The 26,111-nt window shown below is 38.0% G+C and overlaps 1 protein-coding gene across 1 annotated transcript in view; it reads left to right on the top strand.

Annotated features, from left to right (window-relative positions):
* LOC150079616 (voltage-gated inwardly rectifying potassium channel KCNH6-like) overlaps nt 1-26,111 on the top strand; it is a 597,553-nt gene that overhangs the window by 504,779 nt on the left and 66,663 nt on the right. Inside the window, exons 12-14 of the mRNA XM_090383538.1 lie at nt 6,378-6,453; nt 16,486-16,716; nt 22,852-22,920. Of these exons, the coding sequence (XP_090239664.1) occupies nt 6,378-6,453; nt 16,486-16,716; nt 22,852-22,920 (376 nt within the window). The remainder of the gene's footprint in view (nt 1-6,377; nt 6,454-16,485; nt 16,717-22,851; nt 22,921-26,111) is intronic.

Here is a 26,111-nt window from a genome sequence, read left to right as displayed (position 1 = left end):
TTAGGGCGTGCGACCGTTTCGTTAAATACTTGACCATGTCGCAGATGCATCACATTCATCAACCACCCTGCCAAAGACAACTTGCCTGTCGATTATCGTAGCGGAATAGCTGAAAATGTCATCTCAGACTAATTTGCCCACTTGGAAAATCATCGTGAGGCTGGAACCAAAACAGCCACATTGCCAAGTTGTGGCATGGCGTGATATGCCACCAAGTGTCATCAACAGGTTATGGAATCGGTTCCAACAAACCTAAGCCGTTCACAGATGTCCAAGTCAAGATAGACATCTTTTTTCTCTCTCATTGCCCATAGCAATCGACGTTTGAATGCTACCCAGCTACTCGGGCGCCTTGCAGCAGTGCTAGTCGCATGGATGCTAATCCAAATCAAACAAAATCGTCAGCACAGACATGAACTTTACGCTAGAAGGTCTATAGGCTGTGTTCCATTGAGTGCCCGAAATCAGGAACAGAATGTGGAAACTCGAGCATCGTGATTGGACTGATAAGATGATAGCGTGGGCTCTTCATAGATGAGTCTAGGTACTGCCTACAGTCAGATTCTCATTGGGGTACTAGTTTGGCGTGAAAGAGGAACCCGAAATACCCTGTGTATGTATAAAAACACATTTCAGTGGAGGTGCATTACTAGTATCAGGTGGTATTATTATTATTATTATTATTATTAGTTTATTTATGTAACACCCCTGTACAGTCAGTATCTAGGAGGGTGGCTAATATAGACATCCTACAACAAATTAAACGGCAACATTGAAAATCAGAAAATAGATAAGAATAAATAAATCAATAAATACATAAGAATAAATACAACAACAGTCACTTGACACAAAAATCGTTCATTACAGATGATCAAGAGTTCATAGGCACAAATTCCACGGAAGTGTACACTCTCCTCTTCATTAAATTTGTAGTGTAGTATACAAGTCTGCTGCTATCAGCTTCCTGTAGGCTTTGTCTCTAAAGAGCTTCAGAATATTGGCAGGAAACATCCGCCTTAATTCCTCTGTGTATAAATGCACCACGAGAACTTTTCTTCTTCTTTTTTCCTCTTCTTCTCTTTTTTTCCTCTTCTTCTCTTTTTTCTCTTCTTCTCTTTTTCTTTTGTTTCTGTTTTTTTTTTTTTTTTTTTTGTTTGTTTCTTTTCGTTCTCTTTTTTTCCCCCTTTTTTTATTAGTCTTGGTGATTGTACAGACCCACCACACTATTCGGAACGATACCTTCACAGCACTCAGGTAATAGAGGTGAGATACTGCCACCAATGGAACTTCCCTATCCTGGTGCTATGGGTGAGGAGTTATTTCAGATGGACGACAATGCCAATTCCAGTGAGGCACAATTAGTCAATAATAAGTTGGAAGATGAGGGTATCATCCGGAATTGATTGGCCCGCCTACTCCTCCGACCTGAATCCCATGGAAAATGGCTGGGACGCCCTAGGAAGACGTACCACAGCTCGTCCGGAGTATCCAGCGGCACGTAATCAGCTGGAAACAGCACTTACACGGCAACTGATTCTGACACAACTCATCGATACCTTGATTTCTATCAAAGCATCACATGTGAGAAACATATCTGGCTGTTTTTGAAGACCGTACACTATTAAAGTTCTCCCCAGACCAGATCCATCAACTTATCAGCACCTCAACTAACCTCGCTGCCTTCCAAGCCTTCGTTGCAAACGTCTTTGCCCGGCGGAAGTCTCTGATTGCAAACTATCAACAAACTTAACTCCAGCTAACCCTCTGTTTCTTTCTTTCTTTTTTTTTTTATATAAATGCACCACGAGAACTTTTCTTCTTCTTTTTTTCCTCTTCTTCTTCTTCTCTTTTTGTTTCTGTTTTTTTTTATTCCCTTTTTTTTTAAATACAACACGAGAACCTTTTTTTATTATAAATACACCGCGGGAACTTTTTTGTTGTTATTGTTGTTTATTTTAATTTCTCCTCTGGTTTGAGCGCCCGGAGGAATCTGGCCCACCTTTTGGCAACGTCAGGTGGGTCTGAGTCTCTAATTGAGACTCAGACCCACTGCACCACAGGGAGGTGAGTCAGTCCCAATTGTGCTCGAAGACACTACTAGCACAATTGGGACTGACTCACCTTCCCGTGGTGTAGACGAGTACCCAGACTCCAGGTGATTGATGCTTTTGGGTAGCCAAAGCGGCCAGACACAACAACAACAGAACACACATAATGCACACAAACCTTCATTACTCATATATCTGGCCCATTTGCAGTGATACTGTTCTTCACAGAGACACGAGGCGGAGTTGAACTGACGTTCTAGGAGTACCCCTTTACAAAAACACATGTCAATGTACACTATTAAAGTATGTAGTGTAAAGACATCATTTTAATTGTATCTCATATTGTGGGCGCCTTCACAACGAGATAGCTGGTATTGCACTACTTCGAAAAAATAACGCTTCTCTAATAGAGTAGACTACTGTTATTTATTTTCAGTGGATACCACCACCCAGACGATCGTTTCGAAGCTAGTTGTGAATTTAATGTAAAAAAAAAAAAAAACATTGGACCAGATCTATCAAACCAAACAAATGAATTATGAAATTCAAACCTATATCATGGAAAATCTTAATTCTGACTTTGAACAGAACTGTTTTGATAAGAATATGAGAGCCTATGAGATCTAGATTTTTATCAAGAAAACTGAATTTTGTATAAACGAAAAAAACCCAGGTGCCTCTTTTTTTTTTTTTAATAACTAAAACCAGTATTTTAGATGAACCTCATCTCCAACCAAACTGCACAGAAGAAGTGTCTCTCCCCACCTTTTCAGAAACGTATCAGACCCTAAACACCATTTTTCCAACTGTAAAAACCTTTGCATGGAAGCAGACATAGTTTGTTTTAAGTCCCAGAGACATCCCCTAAAGGTCCCGAACCTTTTCCGTTTTCGAAACTTCCACACATGATATTTAGCCTCTGTTAAATATCATCCTTTAATAGCCAAAGGTTTTATTCTATCCGCCTTCCCGATATACCGTAGCACTGTGTACTTCTAACTACCTGGATTACGTTGCGTTTTAACTTAGCTATCAAAATCTTTGCAAATATTTAGGTCTCCAGTTTTCGTTAAATCCCGCCCATGCTTCGGAATGAAAGTAGTATAGACATTTAAAAAGCCTTTCTGAAAAAATTTGCTAAAGATGGCTAGAAGAATAGGCGCTAACAAGTTCCAAAATTTCTTATAAAATTCAACCCCCAAACCATTCGGTCCCGGCACGCGTCGTAATTTACATGATTTTAGAGCCACAGTTAGATTCCCCCATAATTATTTCCCTGTCCTGTAATGCTTTTTGTTCGGGTGTGAATTGTCCAATCGTCCAAATGGAGTCGTCTCTTTCTTTTTTTCTGCAAATCAATCTCTTTTTTCATAGTAATTTACAAAACAATTCATAATAGTGAGCGTTGTTGAATATGTGTTGCCATCGTCTTTAATTTCCTGAACCGTTTTGGCTAGATTATTTAGCCTTAGCCTTCTTTGGTAAAACGCAACTGAAGGACTATCAGCCTCCCTAAATTTCAGCTGTATTTTTCGCACCTTTTCTTTCTCTTCTTCCAATATTATACCGTCAATAACCGTTTGTACTTCTGCTGTTGCCCTTTCTTCCCCGCACCGTTGGTAAATCCTTTTTTTTATTGTAAGAGATCATTCACTATATTTCTACGTTGTTCATTTCTTTCCTTAATTTTTGTATAATAAAATGATTTTGCACTTTCTTTAATTTTCGCCCACGTTTCGCACCTTGCTGTACTGTCTTTTTAATAACTGTTGTAAAGTCCCAGTACTCTCTCTCCAGAACTTCTGGGTTGAGCTTCCAATAGCCTTTTTCCAGACAAACGTTCCTAAATAAATCTCCTTTCCACATTACTGCCATGTAATCTGAAACTTGTCGACCTCCCGCGAATCCCACCTGCCGTACGATCGGTTCGAAGCTAGTTGGCTTCATCATCGGTGGGTGGGCAGGTACCCTGGTAATGCAACGTGCCATCAGAGTTGCGAAGTTATTTCCACAATATGAGAGATGTCAAATGGTGAATAAGTAATAATGCATTAGAAGACTAAATTTTTGTTGTTATTTGGTTTTTAGGAGTATTAGCAACTAAGGCTATATTTCTCCGGGGATATGCGGTGGTCATTCCCTGACCTTTCCGCATCCTCCGTATTTGGTGGTCACGGGCTCGAACCCCGGTCTAATCAAGAAGCGTGTGCTACGCATTGCTGCTCCTGCCCACCTGGCTACGGAGGCGCCAGAGAGACTAAATGCACAAGGCGTAATTTCTTATGGGTTTTAGGTAATTAACTATAATATCGGTGTAGATACACCATAGTTTACCCATAAATTTGATCTATGTATGTGTAAAGGCATCGTTTTAATTGTATCTCATATTGTGGATGCCTTCACGTTATGCCTTGTGCATTTAGTCTTCTAATACATTATTACTTATTCACCATTTGGCATCTTTCATATTGTGGAAATAACTTCGCAAATGCGATGACACGTTGCATTACCATGATACCTGCCCACCCACCGATGATGAAGCCAACTAGCTTCGAAACGATCGTCTAGGTAGTGGATCGACTGAAAATAAATAACAGTAGTCTTTTCTATTAGAGAAGCGTTATTTATTCGAAGTAGTGCAATACCAGTTATCTCGTTGTGAAGGCACCCACAATATAAGATACAACTAAAACGATGCCTTTACACTACATACGTATCTCAAATTTATGGGTAAACTTTGTATCTACACTAATATTATATAGTTAATTACCTAAACCCATAAGAAATTATGCCTTGTGCATTTAGGCTTCCAATACTATTAAAGTGTACGGTACTTTTAATATAGATGTTACCATAGCAAATTAAAAATTCAATAGGAGAATTTGTCATTGGGATGTGGTGCTTGGTGGAGTCAATAATGATCATAGAGCCATTTTGTTTCATGTGTTGTTTAGTGATCTCCATACTGATGAAAATTTGGCTACTGAACATGTAAGATTTAGTTACAAAAGAATAAATTGGAATAAATTTAAGAATTCTTTTATTAAAGATTTCTTTTAGTGAAAATATTTTAGCTCAGATAAACAGACTGAATGCTGCTGAATTTGCGCAGGGAGGTTTTCTCCCTTAGGAAGAAATTTCAAAAGTGTGGAAGTAGAGATTCTACTGAATCATTAATTTTCAAGGAATTATATAGAATTAAAAGAAGACAGTGTCATAAAGAATATATGAACATAAATTGGCTGCATGGAATAATTTTGTATTTACAACAGGGAATACAGATCCTTAGGGACTTTTATATAAACTGTCTAGAGACAAATTACATATTAATTAAATGATCAATACGGTTAAAGTAGATAATAGGGAAACTTGTGATTGGTTGTCAACTATTAAGAAAATCATTGATGAGTTGTTTGTGATAATTTAGATGATAAACTGATGAGCAAAAGAGAATTAGGTTGCAAAATTCTTGTTATGTTGGAAATAATGATATACAATTGTTTACGAAGAATGAGTTACTGATGATATGTTCAAAATTAAGTGTAAATAAAACTCCTGGTATTGACTTGATAGAGAATAACTGTATAATTAAGATGATTGAATATTACCCTGAGATTTTAGTGCTTATGTACAATAAGTGTCTATTGGAAGGGTGTTTTCCAGGGCTCTGGAAAATAGCCCTTTTAAAACTTTTACATAAACCAGATAAATCTGTCAGTGATCCAAGAGGCTACAAGCCAATATTACTCTGGTCAAATTTAGATAAAATTTTGAGAGGCTGTTGCTGTTAACGTTATAGTACTTGTTTCTTAAATTTAATCTGTAATTTCCATGTCAATATGGATTTAGAAAAGGCCTCTCCACTGAAGATGCTATTGATTATGGTATGCAATCAGAAAGTAAATATGTACTAAAACTTTAAGAAGTTATTTAAGTGGAAGGAGAATTCAAGTTTGCTCGCAACGTTTAAAATATCATTATGGGCTTTTACCCCCACACCGTGGCCAAGTTAGTCGGTCTAGGGCGAGGTTTACATTCCACTCCCCCTGAAATTTGGTTTTAATCTCCATCAAAAGAGAAAAAACAACCAGTGAATACACGAAGTTTACAGAAGCAATGCACTTATGTCTTAATAGTCTTGATTGCTTTAGCGCTAATTACTGCATCAACCATAAATTACAGTATATCGAATTGCTCAGGAAAACAGGGAACAAATAATCTTAATATAGCCTTCTTTGTGATTTTTTAAATGTTATCTGTACGTTTTTCACATTTAACCTATTTCATTTTAACTTTTAATATAATTGCGATTTTTTTTTTCATATATAGCACGAACAAGCAGGAGTAGATCCTGAAGTATTTCGTAGTAAAATGTACTTCAGGCCACCCAGTTCTCCGGAGGATGGTGAGTTGAGAAATTTATATAACCATTTTAATGATAATCATTTTATCTTATAATATAAAAGGTTATTACTTGAAAGTAATGAAATATTTCAGTTTCATTGTTTCTGGATGAACTTAGTTAATCAAATCAAGAAACACATTGATTCCTTTTGGAATAGCCAATGCAGGTGCACTCTTCAAATCCCAACTTTCAAAAAAAAAAGAAGACATTTTCAAGATTCATTTTTTTCCACCAGAAACTAACATTTCAGTTTTGTACATAAATTGTTCTTTGAGTAGCGCTATTGGATGAATTAGTTCTTCAAATACCATTATATTTAAGTGAAATACGGTATTTTTAACTTAAGTATATAACCTAGTTGACAGCTTGCAGTCTATTAATTTTATGTTTTTCAACTTGCAGACTTTCGGTCACTGTAAGTAAACAAGCTGTGTTCTCCCGAACTCACGATAAGAAATTCTGCCGGCTGTCAGACTAAGTTCACAGCTTACGAAATTTATTTCTATTTTCTTTTATTTCATTCAATTGGATCAGCGCATAATCACCTTGTGCAACTAATGCAACTGCCTCTTTTTTTTACCCCACTTTACGGCTCTCTTTACTTAAGTGTTCATACACTTACGATAAAGTTTTCCGTTAACACTGTGCTTTTGATCAGTTCATCCATCAACTTGCTTGACATTCATGACGTGTCTCTATATTTGCTTCTTATTTGTCTTTAATAACTGTGATTGATAAGGAAGATGGAATTTACTAATTTATTATGTTTTGGTTCGTATTTCTAGACTTCGGACTACACTAGACAAAAAATTTTAAGCTTTTGATTTCTTTCCTATATCTCATGCATGAGATATAGGAAAAATAAATAAAAAAATTTAATGAGCTAAACCAAAATTTAAAGTCAAATATTGCCAAAAACACTCACAGATTTAGAGAGGAATGCCTGTTACCTTATTGAAATTTTTAATGACATTTCAATTGTAATAGTAATAGTCATACAGTGCAAGGAAGCCAGAGGCTTTTGCTACACTGGCCGAAAAAAGGAGCAGATAAGTAAATACAAACTATTTACTTCCCTCCTTACATAAGTTGACCTTTGATTTTATTCAAACTGTCAGCCTCAATTACTCGTGAAAGCAACCTATTCCAGTGATCAACGACTTGCTGGCTAAAAGAAAACTTCCTACGAGATTATTATATATTTAATATCACTCATATACCACGTGAAATTAATAATATAGCTTATTAGGCAATTGGCTAAACCACTATATTACATTAAGGTAACATTTCAGGCATCTTGCCGATACCTATCATCAGATCATGCTGTTGGGGGGGGGGGGGGGGGGAGAGAACAATAAAACGAAAGGGTTACAATGACTATATTGCAATATTACGATAACATCCAGGCAAGAGATGCTGGATGCACATCAAGTTTCTGGCAGCATCGGCAAGTAGGAGTCTGTCGGCAGGTAAGAATTTTAATGTTTATGTAAATGGATTTACTTAAATTAATATCTGTTTTCTATTGTAATGGTAATTCAAACTTAATGCTTTAGACTTAAAATTCCCAATTTATTAATGATTTTGTAATTGTTATTGTAATACAGTCAAATTTGCAGCCCTTTCTATTATTCTGTCCTCCAACAGCATGGTCTGATGATTGGTATCGGCAAGATGTCTGAAACGTCACCTTAATGTATAGTGATTTAGGTGATTGCTTAATAAACTATATTATTAATTTCACGTGGTATATGAGTGGTATTAAATATAATAATAATCTTAATGGAAAACAACCACGTAACATCCTTCCCTAACTGTATTAAAACTTCCTACAATCTAGTCTAAATCTCTTCCCTTGTAATTTGAATTTATGCCCACCAGTTCTGGAATTCTCTATAACAGTGAAAATTCCGTCTTCGTTCATTTTATTAACTCCTCTCAGAGCTTTATAAACCACATAATCGGAGTCTTTCCTCGTATGGTCACCCATTTGATGAGCTCACTATGCGAATTGCCTGTCGTTGGACCCTTTCAAGAAGCTCGATGTCTTTTTTTCGGATGAAATCTCCACAGTGGGACTATTACACGATAATGTTCGATAAATCATCGATAGAACAACATGAGCTTTCCTGGCTGCCTGTTTGCACTGCTCAGAAAACTTCATATCTGCCCGTATTATAACTCCTGGATCCCTTTCTTCCTCTACTGTTTTTAATTCAACCTCACCAAGTGTGCAATTTATATTGGGGTTGCTATTCTCCAAGTTTAAGACCTTACATTTTGCTGCATTAAAACATAGCTACCACTTTTCTGACTATTCTTGCAGCCTGTTCGGGTTATCCTAAAGTAGCGCTGCTTGGTACTGATCATTAACTACGCTATCAATCTTTACATCGTTTGACAATTTTGACATCAAGCCTTCTGTCCCATCGTCGATGTCGTTCATGAAAATTAGAAACAACAGTGGTTCAAGAACTGATCCCTGGGGACCCTACTTTTGACTTTACACCAGCCCGAAGAATATGCATTAATCATAACCCTCTCCCTCCTGCTGTGCAGCCACTCAGCAATCCATCTTAGAATTTTTCCAGTAATCCCAACATGTTACAACTTATACAATAATTTTTGATGAGGGACTGACTCAAATGCCTTTCTAAAGTACAGTAAACTATGTCGAAATTGTTCCTTGCATCCAGCTCACAAGTACCTGTCAAAATAGCTTACTAAGTTAGTTAAACGTAATTTTCCCCTAACAAAACTATGCTGTGTATTATTCGGAATGCCATATCTGTCTATCTAAGTGGCCTGGATTGCACTCATAATCATTGTTTCTTAGATTTTCCCTGCCACTGAAGTCAGACTAACCGGTCTGTAGTTATCAGTTTCGCTCTTGGAACTTCGCTCTTGGTCCGTGCTCTCTCATACGCAGCCTTGGCCTCTCTAACTTTATCTGTGGTACTATTACAAATCAACTTGTAGTTGCTGTAGACTTCAGTAGTATTCATCGCTCTGTAACTGTCCCATGCTATCATTTGTTCTGCTTTATTTGACTGGGTAGCTCTGCATTCATCCATTTCGGGATTGGCCTCCTGAATTATTTTCTTAATGGTATGTATGCGTTCACTTCTGTGATTTTTTTCTTTAAAGGTATTCCATAATTCAAGTGTATTCACCATCACTCTACAATCCGCCCAAATAATAGATGCCATATAGCGCCTTAAACTATCGAAGTCCCCTCTTCTGAAATTGAAACCTGTGCGTGCCTTTACCTTTAACTACTGCAACATCTTTCTTCATCTTCCAACTGACGACTGTGTGATCACTGCCTGCTAATGGTTCTTGTATTTTAAGCCCTATGATGTCATCTAATTCATGACAAATGATGAGGTCAAAAATATTATCACCCTTAGTATTATCTCTGACATGCGGTACAAATAACAATCATCTAGTTTATTTATAAAAAAATTTTCCCAAGGTAAGTTTCCATTCCACTTATTCCAGTCAATCTGGGGCAGATTGAAGTCATCCATAATAAGACATTAGCGCTTGTTTCCCCATGCCATTTGCATATAAAGACTCTCGTCATATTCTTCACACTCTTCTGGTCTGTAGATTACTCCTACTCTCATTATACCTTTGCTCCCAACTCACACCACACAGATTCTATGCTGGCAGACGTAATTCAGACTCAGCAAAAGCTCTTTTCACGCTCAGGCTGCTTTTGATAAAAAGCATGACACCGCCACCCCTCCTATCGTCTTTGTCTTTCTTAAATACATTATACACGCCATAGTGGAACGCGTTATTTCCAATTTCGGGTGGCACCATGTTTCTTTTAGCCGTATTATGTCAGTATTAGATGTCCTAACCAGGAGTTCAAATCAGCCGGTTTATTGACAGCACTGCTGACATTACTGTAGACACAGTTAAGACTAAAGACTAAATATTCTTCTATAGTTTACTATCCTGACACACCCCCTTGAAGTTATTTAAGTTTGTATCCCAAGCATTATATTTCCCCTCATTTCTCATCCCTAACTAGCAGTTTCCCTGAATCCTTAGGGTAACCTCAATGATAAAACTACTATTATATTAGGGTTACTCGGTAATTTCTTACATAACAAATTTGTATAACCATGTGTATTGTGTCTGTAAATTGCGTGTGTTCTTTGGTCGATTTGTCTGTTTTGGTGGGCAAAAAAAAACCCAGTTTCTGTTGGGGGGGAGGGAAACTTGCTGTCCACGCCTAAGACCGACTAACTCAGTCACGGAGTGAAAAAAGCCCATTAAAGTTCCTCGCGTAATCGACAGGAATCGAACCTGGGCCTTTTCCATCCGGTGTGCGGAGGACGGTGACGATACCACTTTGCTACACGCGCAGACTATCCTAAATGATACTGGCAAAAATCCTTGCACTACATTTGTTCAAAGGAATACCATCTCAGTAAAATAAATTCCTTCTACTGACCAGTGCGGGCCATGCTGATAATAACAACCCTCCCTCCCAAGAGCCTTGCTGATATCCTCAAGTCTTGTGCTAATCCGCAAAGCTTCCAGCAGATAATCCCTCTTATCGTGTCTGGGCAGAATTGCAGACACATACATATTCAAACCTAACTCGCGGCATTTTTTCAGCATGGTCCTATATTTGTTCAACAAATGGTCAGGTCGTGTTCGTTTAATATCGTTAGTTCCACATGAATAATAACGATGCTTTCTAACCCCCTTAAAATCTGACAATCTGTTGGTAACATCATCAATTGTTGCTAGCAAATACACCCTGGTTCTGGTCCACCTATTTTATTACAAAAAATATTACCCGTTCCCCTGAGAAAAGAGTCTCCCAATATAACTAGATCGCCTTCAGCTAGAGTGGTATGCACTTGACTGGTCTTCTCTGGGACCCGAATTGGGGGATCCCAGAGAACTTGTCAGGTCACAAAATGCTTGAGACCTGACGAATTCCCAGTTACATTTGTTTCTAGGGCGAGCACTTGTTTTTTTTTTCAGTGATTCAAATTCTTCTCGTAACGCACCAAGTTCTAATTTGAGATCGGTACACTCCTTACATTTTAAGAATAAAGATATAAAGAGATAAATACAATAAAGACAGTAAAAATATAGTCATGTTTTTTTTGTTGTTTTTTTTTTCTTTTGTAATGATCAGGAGCCTCTCTGATCAATGTCCAGCTATAATATGCCAGCATGCTGGGCTTCTACCTTAATTAGCAGCAATATCTTGATGAAGACTTTCACTTTGATGAACGTGTTCATCACTAACCTGTCCAATGATTATCTGGGGGAAAAAGTCTAAATAGGGATGAAGGATGTGTATTTTTAGAGGCTTTGCAACCGAAATTTTGGTAGGCTTCTCTTAAATTCTCAGTCAAGATTTTATAGTTCTCAATTCTGTCGTTGCCCATAAAAATGTTCACAGACTTCATTGAAGGATTTCCAAGTTCCAAAAGATTTACCACTCTTTCAAAATTTTCGTTTTTTATTAACTGTGATCTGTGTGACGACGAATACATTTTTGATTTTGGCATCAAAGAAGATGTATTATAAAAACTAGTTTCCACTAATTCGTGGAAACATTTTACATTGAAATCTATTGGACAACAAATTTTAAGCTTTTGATCTCTATTCCTCCATAACTTTTACGAAATTATTCATTAGACCTAACTTTATGTGAAGCGGTGATAAAAATATGTTTTTTCGATCAGTTAGTGATTTATAGATGAAATTTTTATTTCCAGATACAAGATTCACGCTGGGGAAGGGCATTAGTTTCGTAATGAACAGTTTCGTTAAACAGAACATTAGTGAAACGATTTTAGAGGTAATGGCTTCTGTAATTTCACTGTGCCTAAGTTTCTGGTTTCCAAATTTTTACCGACAGTCCAAGGGAGAACAAGAATAAAATAAGAAAGTTAATTATTTAAAAAAAAAGATTAGTAAATCGTGTAGAGAAATTGGCATAAAGTAAGCTCCCCATGCGTTTTCCGTTTTCTTTTCGGATTTTGCCATATATTTTAACAGTTCCCGCTTGGTTAGAAATAAATATAACCAAGCACATTTCAAACGTTCGCATGCTGCAACAGGTAGATTAACCATGTTTCCAAGGTATGCAATGAACTGTATTTTGTGGTTCCTTGCTTCATTTATTTTTATTATTATTATTTTATTCTTTTTTTTTTTCTAATTCATAGGATAGATGTGTAATGTCTGAAGTCCGGCAATCCCGGAAACTGGCTATCTTTTATTTATTTATTTTTTTAATGAAAACCCCAAACACGAAAGGTATCAAAACCTATAGTGCTTAGTACCGTGCATGGGTTAAAGGAGATAGGGAGGGAGGGAGGGGATGCCGGAAACTTTGCTCTGGTGACTAAACATGGGTTTTACCACTTCAAGTCTCCAATAAGCAAAGCGGTGGTACTGCATCATTAGCATTAGCATTAGTAAAGGCATATGATGCAAGAAAGCAAGCTTATGCAGCATCAGCCAAAAAAAAAAAAAAAAAAAAACCACTCCCATTTCACCCCTCTGTTCGTTCGAAATACCTGTCCAGCTGAGCCTTAAATTTATTTAGGCTATCAACTTCCACAACAAGGGATGGAAGGCTGTTCCGCCAACCACCTACCCGCTGGCTAAAGGCAAATTTCCGCACATCTATCCTAAATCTGTCTTTCCTCAATTTGAATTTATGCCCTCTCAGGTGATTATTCTGAGCAAGAGGAGGAATCCCATCGGCATTGAGCATACTCAAACCATTCAAGGTTTTATACACCTCTATCAGATCACCTCGCCGGTGCCTAGTCTCCAGACACTATAATTTGCAAAACTTAAGCCTTTCTTCGTAAGAGCAACCCTTTGTTCCATTCACTAATCTTGTTGCCCTTCTCTGTACTCGTTCCGAGCAGCTCTACATCCTTCTTGAAATGAGGCCTCCAGACCTGTATACAGTACTCAAGGTGTTGCCTAACCATTGCCTTATACAAGGGAATAATCACCTCCTTATCCCTGCTAGAAAAATTCCTGTATATCATTGACAAGACACCATGAGCTACTCTTTCAGCCCGTCTTCACTGCTCAGAAAACTTCATATCTGCCTGCACAATTATCCCCAGGTCCTTTTCATTCTCTACCACTGTCAGTGTAGTACCACAGAGTTGATACGTTCCTCTGGGGTTACTGTTTCCCATATGTAGTACTTTACATTTGTCAATATTAAACTTCATTTGCCACGTCTCAGCCCATCTGTTCAACCTTTCCAGATCCTGTTGCAGCAGCATAGCGCCAGTACTGTCCTTAACAACCCTGCCAACCTTTGTATCGTCTGCAAACTTGGACATTAAGCTTGATATACCATCATCAATATCATTTATAAATACGGAAAACAACAGGGGACCCAACACTGAACCCTGAGGGACTCCAATAATAACATTAGTCCACGATGAGCAGTGTCCATTGATTACCACTCTCTGTCTTCTCCCCCTCAACCATCCCTTTATCCATAGCAGCAATTTGCCTCCAATGCTATACTGCTCCAAATTGTGCAGCAGTCTTCCATGTGCAACAGTATCAAAAGCCTTTCTAAGATCCAAATATATAATATCAAAGTTATTCCCTGCATCCTGTTCTTTTGTGACTGCATCATAGTATCCAATCTAATTGGTCAGGAAAGACTTTCCCTTAACAAAACCATGCTGTGTCCGAGCTATAACTGAAGTCTTGTCTAGGTGATCCTGCAGTGCTTCTTTAACAAGTGCCTCCATTAATTTTCCTGGAACAGAAGTTAAACTCACAGGTCTATAATTACTTGTGTAAGCCTTTGATCCTCCTTTGTGAATTGGGGTCACATTTGCACATCTCCAGTCTATGGGTACCTCCCCTGAATCCAAAGAAGCTCTCATACTTATGGCTAAGGGTTTGCTTACTTCCTTTTCTGCCTCCTTTAATATAACTGGATAGATCCCATTCACCCCGGGTGCCTTTTTTATGTTTATCCTCAACAATTTCTCCTCCACTTTCCTCTCAGTTATTACAAAATCATCTAGCTCACTGGGAGAGTTGGCCGACCGGGCTAGCCGGGTAGGCAAAGTGCCTGCCTGGCATCCCAAAGGTCGCGGGTTCGATTGTCGCCTCGGGTTTGGATCAAAGTACTGCAAAAACCTTGGGAGGTGCATTATGGCCACAGAAGTCTATGCGCCAACAACTACCAAAAAAAAAAAAAAAAAAAAACTGGGAGAGTTTACTTCGCCTCTGGCATTCCCTTTCCTGAATAACTCATCCTGTGTAAATGTAGATATACTCGTTTAGTTTTTTAGCCACCTGAGCAGGATACTCAACTGTTGAACCATCAGTATCCAGTGGACCAATCTGATTCATCCCTTTCCTTCTAGAGTTTACATAGGTAAAGAACTCTTTTCTGTTTTTCTTTGCATCCTTTGACAAGAATTTCTCATAATCTTCCTTTGTCTGCCTAATCTCCTTTGTGACTTGGTTACAGACCAGCTTATATCTATCATAGGCTTCCATGTCACCCATTAATTTATATGTATCCCATGCATTTTTTTTCTCTGCCATATGTCTCATTAGTTCATCTGACATCCATTTAGGCCTAAACCTTGAACAATATTTCTTTGTTGGTATGTAAAGCCTAGTAGCATTCCAAGATAAGTTCTTTGAATGCTTCTCATTTTGAATTTGCTGTTGGTAACATCATCAGTTGGTCCCACTGTATAGAATTTAAATACTGTCTCAGACCATCGTAGTCGCCTCTACGAAAGCAAAAACCCTTCCCTTTACCCCTGATGGTAGTTACCTCTTCGAGTAAATCCCACTTCAGCACACTGTGATCACTGCTACCTAGTGGTTCCTTTATCTGCAGATTCTTAATGCATGAAGAATCACTACTGATAATCAGATCAAGAGTATTACTCCCTCTAGTTGCCTCCCGAACATGCTAATGTAGAAAACAATCATCCAATAAATCCACAAAAGTCTTGCTAGTGTGTGAGTGACCACCCACAAATTCCGGTCAATATCTGGGAAATTGAAATCTCCCATTATAAAATTCTCCGATTTACTGGCCCATTCTATTTCCCTGTACAGTTTCTTATTATACTCATCAGAGTCATTAGACCTATAGCACACTCCTACTCTCAATTTTGATCTCCCAATGCGTATATCACACCAAACTTACTCGACACTTCACTGTCCAGCGATGTCGACTGGCTTCACTTCCTTGGATTTTGTATTTTCTTAACAAATAGCATAACCCCTCCTCCCTTCCGGTTGATGAGCATCATCCACCACCTAGTTTTAGTATTAATACATATTAGTATTATATTATAGTATAGTATTGTATTATTAGTGCTATTTTATATTACTAATAGTAGTGGTACTAGTAATACCGTCATGGGTTGAGGAAGAAGGATTCTCAGGATGCCAATTGCCGGTTTTTGAGTTTATTGTCCAAAAACCGGCGTTGCCTCAATCCTATGAATTGAGAAAATAAATAAATAAAAATAAAATAATAATAAAGATAAACGAAGCAAAGAACTTCCAAATACGATTTATGGTATATCTTGGCAATATGGGTAATTTACCCGTTGCAGTGAAGAGTAATGCCGTACGCTGCATTTTAGATATATGTCTAATATCTAAGAGTACCACCCCGTACAGAAAAGGAGGCTGGCCTAGTGAGGCGTATCCCCCACGGCCCTTGCTGTCTCTCAATCCCCCCCTCCCCTTATGCATCAGTTAGTTGCAGTAATCTGAAAGAAAAGTCTGGGAACGCCGTTCGCACAGTACCGGATTGAAGTTCCGGAAAGTGCCGGCTCAAGCCAGATCTCTAGTAAAAGTCTTCCGAATTTCGAGCATTCAAAAGTTAACAGGTAACTTTGATAAATATAAATGTGTGTATACATTTCTTTAGTACAATACGTTTCTTTGGTAGAATCCTTGTAATATGCAGTTCGATAGTGAGATTCCTACTTATTCATATCAGACATTTCAAATTTTTAGAAGATCCTCGAGCCAACGCATACAAATATCCCAGAGCACGACGGCGGCGGCGGCGTAAAAGGCCTCCATCATTTAGCGACGAAGGAACAGGCTTTAGCGAGGAAGACGAACGAAGGTATAGCGGAACAGGAATTTTGGAATTTTCTCCATCCAAGGCTGGGCGAGATGTAACCCCGGTGAACTTAAATTTCACTCAGAGGCAGCCACAAAGTACCTTACATTCACTAGCAGGTAGGAAACGCTTTCCTTTGTATGTATAAGTCTATGAACTGTGTTGAAATTATTCCACTCAGCATAGTCATTTTAAAAGACTACGTACGTGTGCCTTATACTCTGCATGAGAAAGTTAATTAAAATAATATATTTTTAGTCTTTTAACTAACATTACCATGCAAGGCATAAGAGAATTGTTTAGCTCATTTTGCTCATATATTAAGTTTACTCTTTTAATTCTAATTTTATGTTTAATTTGAGCCTCTATTAAATTAATGCGTTTATTGCTAATAAATTTCTAAAGTTCTCTTCATTCAAGGCTGCAGTTAGCCAATATAAGGCAGAGGGTGTAGGGTTTCTCCGTAAGCTATTCCCGGTTTTTTAGTCTACATAACATGCAGATCGACCCGTGAACACACACACACACACACACTCTTCTACGGACATAATGCGCTGACGGTTACGAGCGTACGCTTGGAGACCGTTACTGCCGATATTTATACCAACACTAATATTTTTATTTATAATACATTTATCGCACTCGTGTGTAGCCCAGTTGGTAGAATCGCTGTCCTCCCCACACCGGGTGGAAAAAAACCTGGGTTAGAGTCCCTTTGATGACGTGAGGAATTTTTACGGGCCTTTTTCATAAAAATAGCTGAGTTAGCCGGTCTCAGGCGAGGGTAGCAGGGTTTGTATTCCCGGAAACGGGTTTCTCGTCCAGCAAAACGAAAAATCGTTCTCAGAACACACGCAATTTGCAGACAATATATATAGAGGGCTTAGTCGCTAATTCTCCTTAATACAACAACACATTTAGCCTTATGTTACAGAAAACTGTAATGTTCAGTAACACAGAACAACAAATTTTGGGTCATATCTTGTTGCGGGCATGAAAGTAAGTTTACTTTATAGATTTTGGGGTGTTAAACCTGGAAATACTGCTTAAAATGGTAGATTGGCTCTTGTTTTCGAAAAAAAAATAGTTTTTTTTTATATTTATACAAGGTATTTTTTATTTATATGGCAGTAAGATGTATTCAGCTCGGAGAGTATCCCTTTTCACCATCCATCAATAATTGGTTAACATGGCGGCACTCCATTTCATTTTGTATCTTGTTCCATCGCTGCGATGTCTTGATGGAAGCTCTCACCATGTTCGTCGCTGACGGCACCAAAGTTTGGCGGGAAGAATTACAGGTGTGAGTGTAAGAATTGCATCTTTAAATGGCACGTTGCACCCCAATTTTTCATAAAGGAAGTAAAGTGTAAAGTATTTGATATCTAACGGCACCAGGGGTTCCCTCCATATCTCCGCGTTGTATACTCTGTTTGTGTGACAGAGTACTCTGTGAAGGCCAGAGATGTTTACAAAAGTGTTAGGGGTGTTGTTCTGAAGTGTAGTGTCATGGTATGTTCTCTCTCTGACCTTTTTGATGTTGGGCCCCTAGTGGAACCCACCGTTGTCCACACTTCGCCACGGGGAAGCAGGTCAGGCACCCAGTAGATTATATTTATTACTCTGGCAGGCCTTGTCACCTAGATTTCAGTGGGAAGGGCCTATTGCAAAAAAAAGGGGAGGGGGGTAAACGCTAGTAGTTAGAATGAGGCCGAAATGGATTTTAAAAACGGAGGTTAGGTTAATTTGAATATCCGGATTTAGCAACTTTGTGTTGGGAGTAGACTCTCGGTATAGTTAGAGTAGGAGAAGGGGAAGAGACTGAAGATTGGAGGAAAACAGGTAGAAGTATGGGGTCGAAAGGGAAGGCGACCCCAGGAGTATCAGTGAAGCGCCACCAGAGGAAGGAAAGTAGGGTTAAAGTGAACCGGGCTAAGGTCCGGCTCAGATCGGCTGTTGGCGTATTGGCAGCAGTACTGCAGTTTTTCCTATGTTGGTGTTTGATCAAGTTCTTGTAGATGTCGAGTCTGGTGGAAAGTTGTGCTTGAGACGGAGGTCTCATCCGTGTGGTTGGTCACTTTCTGTGGAGTCCAGAGGCGAAAAGGGGGGGGGGAGGCGCCACCACCCGTCCATGCATGCTAGGTTCACCATTGGATGTAGATGCTTGTTTTAGGTTGCATCATCAAGTCCGGGTAAGTCACGGTATTACTGTTGGTTGTTACCCTTTTAAAGTGCATGGTTGAGTGCTTCAGGAACGGATGCATATAAGGTTAGTTGGTCCAGTAATGCGTCAGGCTGGTTGTGCGAGCATTTGCACATATGCTGTCCTCTAGATTCCTGGTGGTTTTGTCCTGTCAGCTTAGAGGTTTCGCGTTATGCTGCGAATTTATCAGTGCCGTGCCGCTGCGATGAGAGATCTCCTCCTCGCGAATAGCTTTTGGGCATAGTCAGTGAAAGCTAGGTACTCCTCCCTTGCTCATAAGAAGTAATGAGATCTTCCACAATCTGCCTGTAGTTGCCGGCTTTAACCTTTTCTAGATAACTAATCGAAACATTTCGTAAGGCTTACCACGCTGATTTCTTACTATCACTAAAGGCACATTCAAACTGTTCGTCTTTGAAAAGTTGCCTTATTTGTGGACCAATGAAAACGCCTGCCTTAATCTTCTCTGTACTAAGTCTTGCGAATTTCTTTTGCAAGTATGTGAATGTAGGACCATTCACTTCCAAAGCCTTCACGAAATTTTCACGACCCCCAGTTTGATGTGGAGTGATGGAAGCAAAACTTTATTTGGATCTACCAGCGGTTCAAATGCTACGTTCTTCATTCCGGGTATTAATGATTTTTGTCGAGGCCAACTCCTCTTCTCGTAGTGCATATCCTTGGCACGACTATCTCACTCGCAGAGAAAGCAACAATACTTAGTGTAACCCTTTTGTAGTCCTAATGGCGATTGCCTTTAAATCACCACATATCTGCCACTCATACTTTTGATAGTGTACTCCTAAGAGGATGTTCTCCATGTTTGCGTGTTTCTTTTTTGTGGACGGGATGCGAAAGAGGTATTGAAGGCAGCATATTTGCATTATGTAAATAATGCAAATATACTGCCTTCAATACCTCTTGAAGCTTCTATAAATAGTCGCCATTCTTCGGGAACGTGCCTCATATTCATTGCTGCCTTTAGATCAACAACATCCTTACACACAGTGAGTTCACCTTCTGCTTTAAAGAATTTATCATAGTCTTTATTTCGAGTACGAAATGTCACTTTCACATGATGATCTAGAAGATTCGACTGTTCTAGCCAAAAGCTCTGCCTTATTCTTCGGCAGTTCGAGATCCCTGATAAGGTCATTAAGCTCACTTTCTGTGGTTCAGAAGGATAAAGGTTTGAACAAAATGGTGTATCCCTTGATGTAGACGGCTGCTGTACTTCGTGTATATCAAGTTGATGTTCATCAGTGGAGTGTACAGAAAAACGGTCGGGTGATTCAAGAATAGGTAGTACTTCACCGTGAGGCACGGGACGATTTGCGGATGGTATATTTGGGTACGTCACTGTCCATCTTTTCTCCGTTGTCATCCCTTTTCTAATAGGAGGCACCATACAGAAGTAACAGTCTGTGACGTAATTTGTTGGCTCTCTCCATATCATAGGCACTGCGAAAGGCATACAATGTCCCTTTCGATTCACTCACGCGTTGAGTTTTGATGAACACGTAGTGCAGCATATGTGTGGACCCCAGTTCTTGTCCTGGTCGCTTGCTTTACACCCAAAGTACAAGAGTTGGCTTTTTTTATGACTCGAGTTAAGGGATGCTTTCTTGGAGCTCTCCACATACGTAACAGAAGTCATCCGGACTATTCTCCCTCTCCACATACGTAACAGAAGTCATTCGAACTATTCTCACTCTCCAAATACGTAACAAAAGTCATCCGGACTATTCACGCTTGTTGCCCTTTGTACTCGTTCCAGCAGCTCTACATCCTTCCTAAAATGAGGCCTCCAGACTGGTATACAGAACTCAAGTCTGGAGACCTCATTTTAGGAAGAATGTAGAGCTGCTGGATCTACAGATAAGGGCTTAACAAGATTAGTGAATGGAACAAAGGGTTTCTCTTACGAAGAAAGGCTTAAATTTTGCAATTTACAGTGTCTGGAGACTAGGCACCTGCGAGGTGATCTGATTAAGGTGTGTAAGGCTTTGAATGGTTTGAGCAAGCTCAATACTGATGCGATTCTTCCTCTTGCCCAAATTAATCGCGTGATGGGACATAAATTCAAATTGACGAAAGACAGTTGTAGAATAGATGTGCGCAAATTTGCCTTTAGCCAGTGGGTGATTGATTGCTGGAACAAACTTTCATCTGTCGTAAAAGTTGACAGCTTAAATAAATTCAAGGCAGAACTAGGCAAACATTTGGAGCGAATGGATGGGTGAAATGGGAAGGGGTTTTTTTTTGGCTGATGCTGTATATGCTTGCTTTCTTGCATCTTATGCCTCTACTAATGCTAATTACGGGGCATATCAATCTTACACGACACAAATACTGGGCAAAAAGTAGGAATCTCACAGAGAACAACTGTTAACTGAGAACAAATCACCCAGTACCTAGCCGCATTCAAGGATTACTGCAACAGAGTTGAAGACGCATTTGAGGCGATAACTTATCACGTGATGCAGAACGAGGCGAAAGTTGTCAATCACGTGATAGCGTTGTGCTACTGAAACTGCAGTGTTGCCATCGTTTTGCCGAGAGCCGTAGTTGATATTATAGAGTAACTTGCTAATATGAAACCCTAGCTATAATTCGAAAACAAGAGCCAGTCGACAAATTTTAAAGTGATTTTCGTGTTCAGCAGCATGAAATTAATCAAGATTGTATATTTTCTTTTCGTAACATTTTATGTGTTGACTAGTGCAATTGTATTGGTTTATCTGATACCCCATTATAGCTATTTTATCTTAAGCTTTAATTTATGCTAAAATAGTTATAATTAACAATTCCTGCCTAATTAATGGAATATTTTTCTTTTTCTTTTTTTTTTTCGTGAATCATCGTATTCTGGCTTTTCCTGTCATGTGACAACCTTACTGTTTATACTCTGCCTTGAAAGCTTCTTATCTGTGTTTTATATGATTTTAACTCATTTTGTATACTTTTATTGCTTTTAATGTACTGTTATTAACTTTTTTAAAATTTTACTTTCAATGTATTTTATTTTTAACTTATTTTTAACATGTTTCTGCATATTTATTTTAATAAAGTTTTTAGTCGGTTGTTGTAAGTATTGATTGTGACTCCCTACGCGAAAGGCTCACTTTTTAATACAATAATTAAACAGTATATATATATTTCCGGCTAAACATCTGTCAGTGATCTAATCAAGTCAAAAAGAAAATAGAAAGAAGAATTTTTTTCCCCTACTGATGTCTGATGCTTGGATTTTACATTTATGTAAGTAGCTCCCAAAATGTAATTAACGCTCCAAGAATTCTGTAACTTCTTTATTGTCTGTATTTTGCCGAATACTCTTCAACTGGTCTGTTAGGTACACTTAAATTTTTGAATAATTGTGTAAGATTCTTTCTACGCTTCTTTTATGGACGTTATAGAAATGAATATTTTAGAATAATATAGAATAATAAATATTATTATTAATTATTCGACGCTTAATTCGCTATCACGTTGCTTAAACCGAATTCACCACATGAGTAATTTAGAAGCGAGCGATCCTGCTATTTAAAGATAAAGCTAAAATTCTTAGCAGCATTTCTTCTATGTGAAATATTTAATAATTTAAACCATAGTTTTTTTTTTTTGATAACCTAGTACATTCTATGGTTTAATTTGGGGACCTTCTGCATTCTCCGTTTCTCAGTGAAATCGTGTGTGAAACAGAAATCAAGGGTTCTTTTGTTGTTGTTTTAGGAAGAGCAGAAAAAGACAGGAGGCGGCTCTCACAGTATCCACTATTGTTGATTTGTTTTAATGAATTGATAGTTTATATGTGATATTGTTCTGTGAATTGCTTTAAAGATTAATGAATGCAATTGTTAATAAATCACCGTGTGAGGTTAATTTTTGCATTAAAAATTGGTCAAGCAATTTCAGAACAACACCCGAATTCGGGAATTGTTTATTGTTACTGATGATATCAAATTGAAAACCATTGTTGGTTTTTCCCCCTTTTAACAAATGTTGACACAAACACAAACACGATGCTTTCTCTCTGCTACTCCGTTAGGTATTCTGAACCACCTGAAGCGAAGCATTACGGACCTGCGATTACTGAAATCTGAAAAAAACACCAATGGTAAGACGCTTCTTAATTTCAGTATCTACCATTGTTGCATGGAAGACGTCGGAAGGTTGCACGAGCAAAGTGGCGTAGTGCACTTAGTGCTGTGTGTGTTCTTTGTTTGATGTTAGTGTATATATATGTGTGTTTGTGTCACAGCATTGAACTGTTACTGTTTTAGGCTGAGCTGTTTGTATGTTTTTCTTGTGCTGCTGCTGCTGCTTGCTTATGCTGGTTGAAATGTGTTGTTATTTACATTTGCTATTGATTGTTTCCCCATTTTACGCTACTTTACAATTTTTAGCACGATGATTCTCATCTCGCTATCTAAAAGAAGCAGATTGTCTGGACCTTGGAAATATTTATTTGATCGTAAAAGTAATCGATATTGCATTTATAAATATCAAATGCGTGCTGCATGGAACTTTCGAAGGGTTCTAGCAGAACTCCTAGTCCCATTGTTCTTTCATCACTTCTAGAAAGGTACTCTGGGAGTAAAAATAAAATTAAAAATAAAACTCCATTTTAAGAAAGTAACTATTTAAAGCCATGCATACTAGTTCGTTGATACCCTACTTCTCAGACTGCCCCGGAAAGTCTCAGAAGATAACAAAACCTACAGTTTGTTGCCAAATATGCTTCTCGTAGTAGCCGTGAAAACAAGCAGCTGTCTGTCCCAGAACTTACATGTTGGCGCGCATCTTAAGAGAAACTATTTTCTGTTTTTCACTGAAGAGTTCCCCCACAAAAAACCTCACTTTTCGTTTTCTGGGATCGAATAAAATCATTGGGCAGGTGAAAACTGACATCAATGCAGTAAAAGAATCGAATTTTTAATCCCCACCCGTCCATCTGCGGGACATTTAAACAGTGACTTCGGTGTACAGCACCCTGGCTACAATGGCACTCATTTGCGTTATTCATATTTTCAGCAGAAAACCGAATAGATTTTGTATCTTCCTCTGGTATCGCATAATTAAAGTAAGACGATCGACTTCTAGGTCTCTTTGCAAATAATTACTGATAAAATTGTAGTAGTTAATTTTCAACTCTAGGTTTCTATGGTAGTACGATCTAGGTTAGCTTTTAAAAGATATTTATTGATTAAAATTTTCATATAAAAATAGCCACATTACTTCCAACTGAAGTTGAAACGTAGTCAGTAATTGCGTCCAGGATATTTGTTCTACTAAAGCCATAGTCGGTACTTCTTTCTTCGCTTGAGAGATGCATTGATAAATTAGGAGTCCTTCATAGACCAACAGATGATTTCTTGGCACTAATTGTACGAGCTCGACCTGGTTTCGGCCGTTTGTCACATGATGCTCCTCAAGTGCGATTTATTTTGCCAGTAAAGCATTAAGTTATTATTATTTTTTTTTTTGTTAGTTGTTGGCGCATCGGCTTCTGTGGCCATAATGCACCTCCCAAAGTTTTTGCATTTTTACTGTGATGCAAGCTCGAGGCGGGATTCGAACCCGCAACAAAGCATTAAGTACATAGTACATATAGAACAGAGAGACAATTATTGAGTGAAAAATGACTATTAAACCAGCAAACAGTATGATCCTCAAGTTCTTTCGTCGCAATGTACAATAGAATTTTTTTTTTCCTCACGGGCCAATAATCGAGTTTTAAATAATTATATATAATATAAAGCAAATATTAAAGCATATTAAAGCTTTTCAGTATTTTCTAGAATTATTTCTTCAGTTCGTAAACGATTAATCTCTTCGCTGGCCGTTCAAGAAGGTTTAAAAATTAAAAATATTGCTTGTTCATATGGATTAAAAAAAATACACAAAAATACTCAAATGAATTTTTGTATAAAGAATAAATATTTGCATAGTAGTTTCATCGCAGATAATTCTGAGTTCTCTAAGAAAAACGACAACTTTCTTTTATAATTCTCGTCTAGTCAATATATACCTAATGATTCTTTTCTAAAGGACCGCTCATCGCTAGACTAATCAGCAAAACTTAATAACAATAACTGCGATATTCCAGTTGACGCCAATTAATTTGCATAAATGTAGAGCCGATTTCCCCGTTGTTTATCTTATCTACATTAGCTTCGATATCATTAAGTCATTAGGGCATAATGTAGAATCGTCAATTAATGATGCTGTCTGATAATGAGACCTTCGCGACTTCCCTTTCAGCGTCATCGTTGGACATTGATTTCACGCAGCCGCTAAATCAGCTGCTCTGCAACTTTATATTTTAAGATATAAGTTCAGCAAGCTATCGGTATGGCTTCCAGCTCTTGCTTTATCTGAAAGTGTTTCGCTCCTATTTTATAATCATTTCGCTTGCTTTATTTGCGATCAAATCCACCTACCGCTTGATCCATCTAACCATTTTTCCTATAAGGTGTGACTCCTTAAGATGTGAAATTGTCCCTTTAATTTGCTTGACCAGCTAACTTCACCAGCTGCTTTTTTTCGATCCTACAAACAGTAGTCGAACACAGTAGTTCTTCTATCCAACCAAGGTAAAAAAAATAGAAATAATTATCTCATTTATTTTCTGTTATTCCTAGAAAAATTATCCGTTCTGTCAAGTTATCTATTGTATTGACCTCTTTGCGCTTTCGTCTTCCAAATGTTTGTCATAATGACCATTAACATCACAAACTACAACAAGTATAATTAATATGTAATATTGGAAACAACAAAGATATTTTGGCTTTGAAAAAAAAGCTTACGATTGTAATATGCTCGTATTAATCAATTTCGTATAACTGCTGGCAAATATTGAAACTCCCAATACTCTTTTGTATTGGGAGTTTCATGGGATTTATACGAACAACCAAAAAAGAAATAAAAGCACTTATTTGAGGATGCCCAGTTGCTCTTTGGTTCTGGTTATTATTAGCGCCGATTCATTTATTCAGTTGATATATATGTAACGTTTCGTTATGGCAAAGATTAACCAGCCAAGCTTCTGAAGCATGACATCTGTATATTTTACTAGAAATAATAAATAGTTTCACATTATTCACAGAAAGCAGTGCTTCATTTCTCCTTTGGTTATTAATACAAATCCGTTTCACTATTCTAAAACCTTGTTTTGAAACGAATCAAAAAAGGTTCAGACTTGAATGCATACTTTTCTTTCAGCTAAATATTATAAGCAAGAAGCTTTTCCGAAGGTCGTTTAGGTGTGTCTAGCTCCAGAACAACTAAGGCCATGAGGCGTCGGTA

The sequence above is a fragment of the Mastigoproctus giganteus genome, chromosome 10 (genome assembly GCF_048544385.1).
Source record: "Mastigoproctus giganteus isolate SK-2022 chromosome 10, ASM4854438v1, whole genome shotgun sequence".
NCBI lineage: Eukaryota > Metazoa > Arthropoda > Arachnida > Uropygi > Thelyphonidae > Mastigoproctus > Mastigoproctus giganteus.
This window is presented reverse-complemented; position numbering and strand designations above follow the sequence as displayed.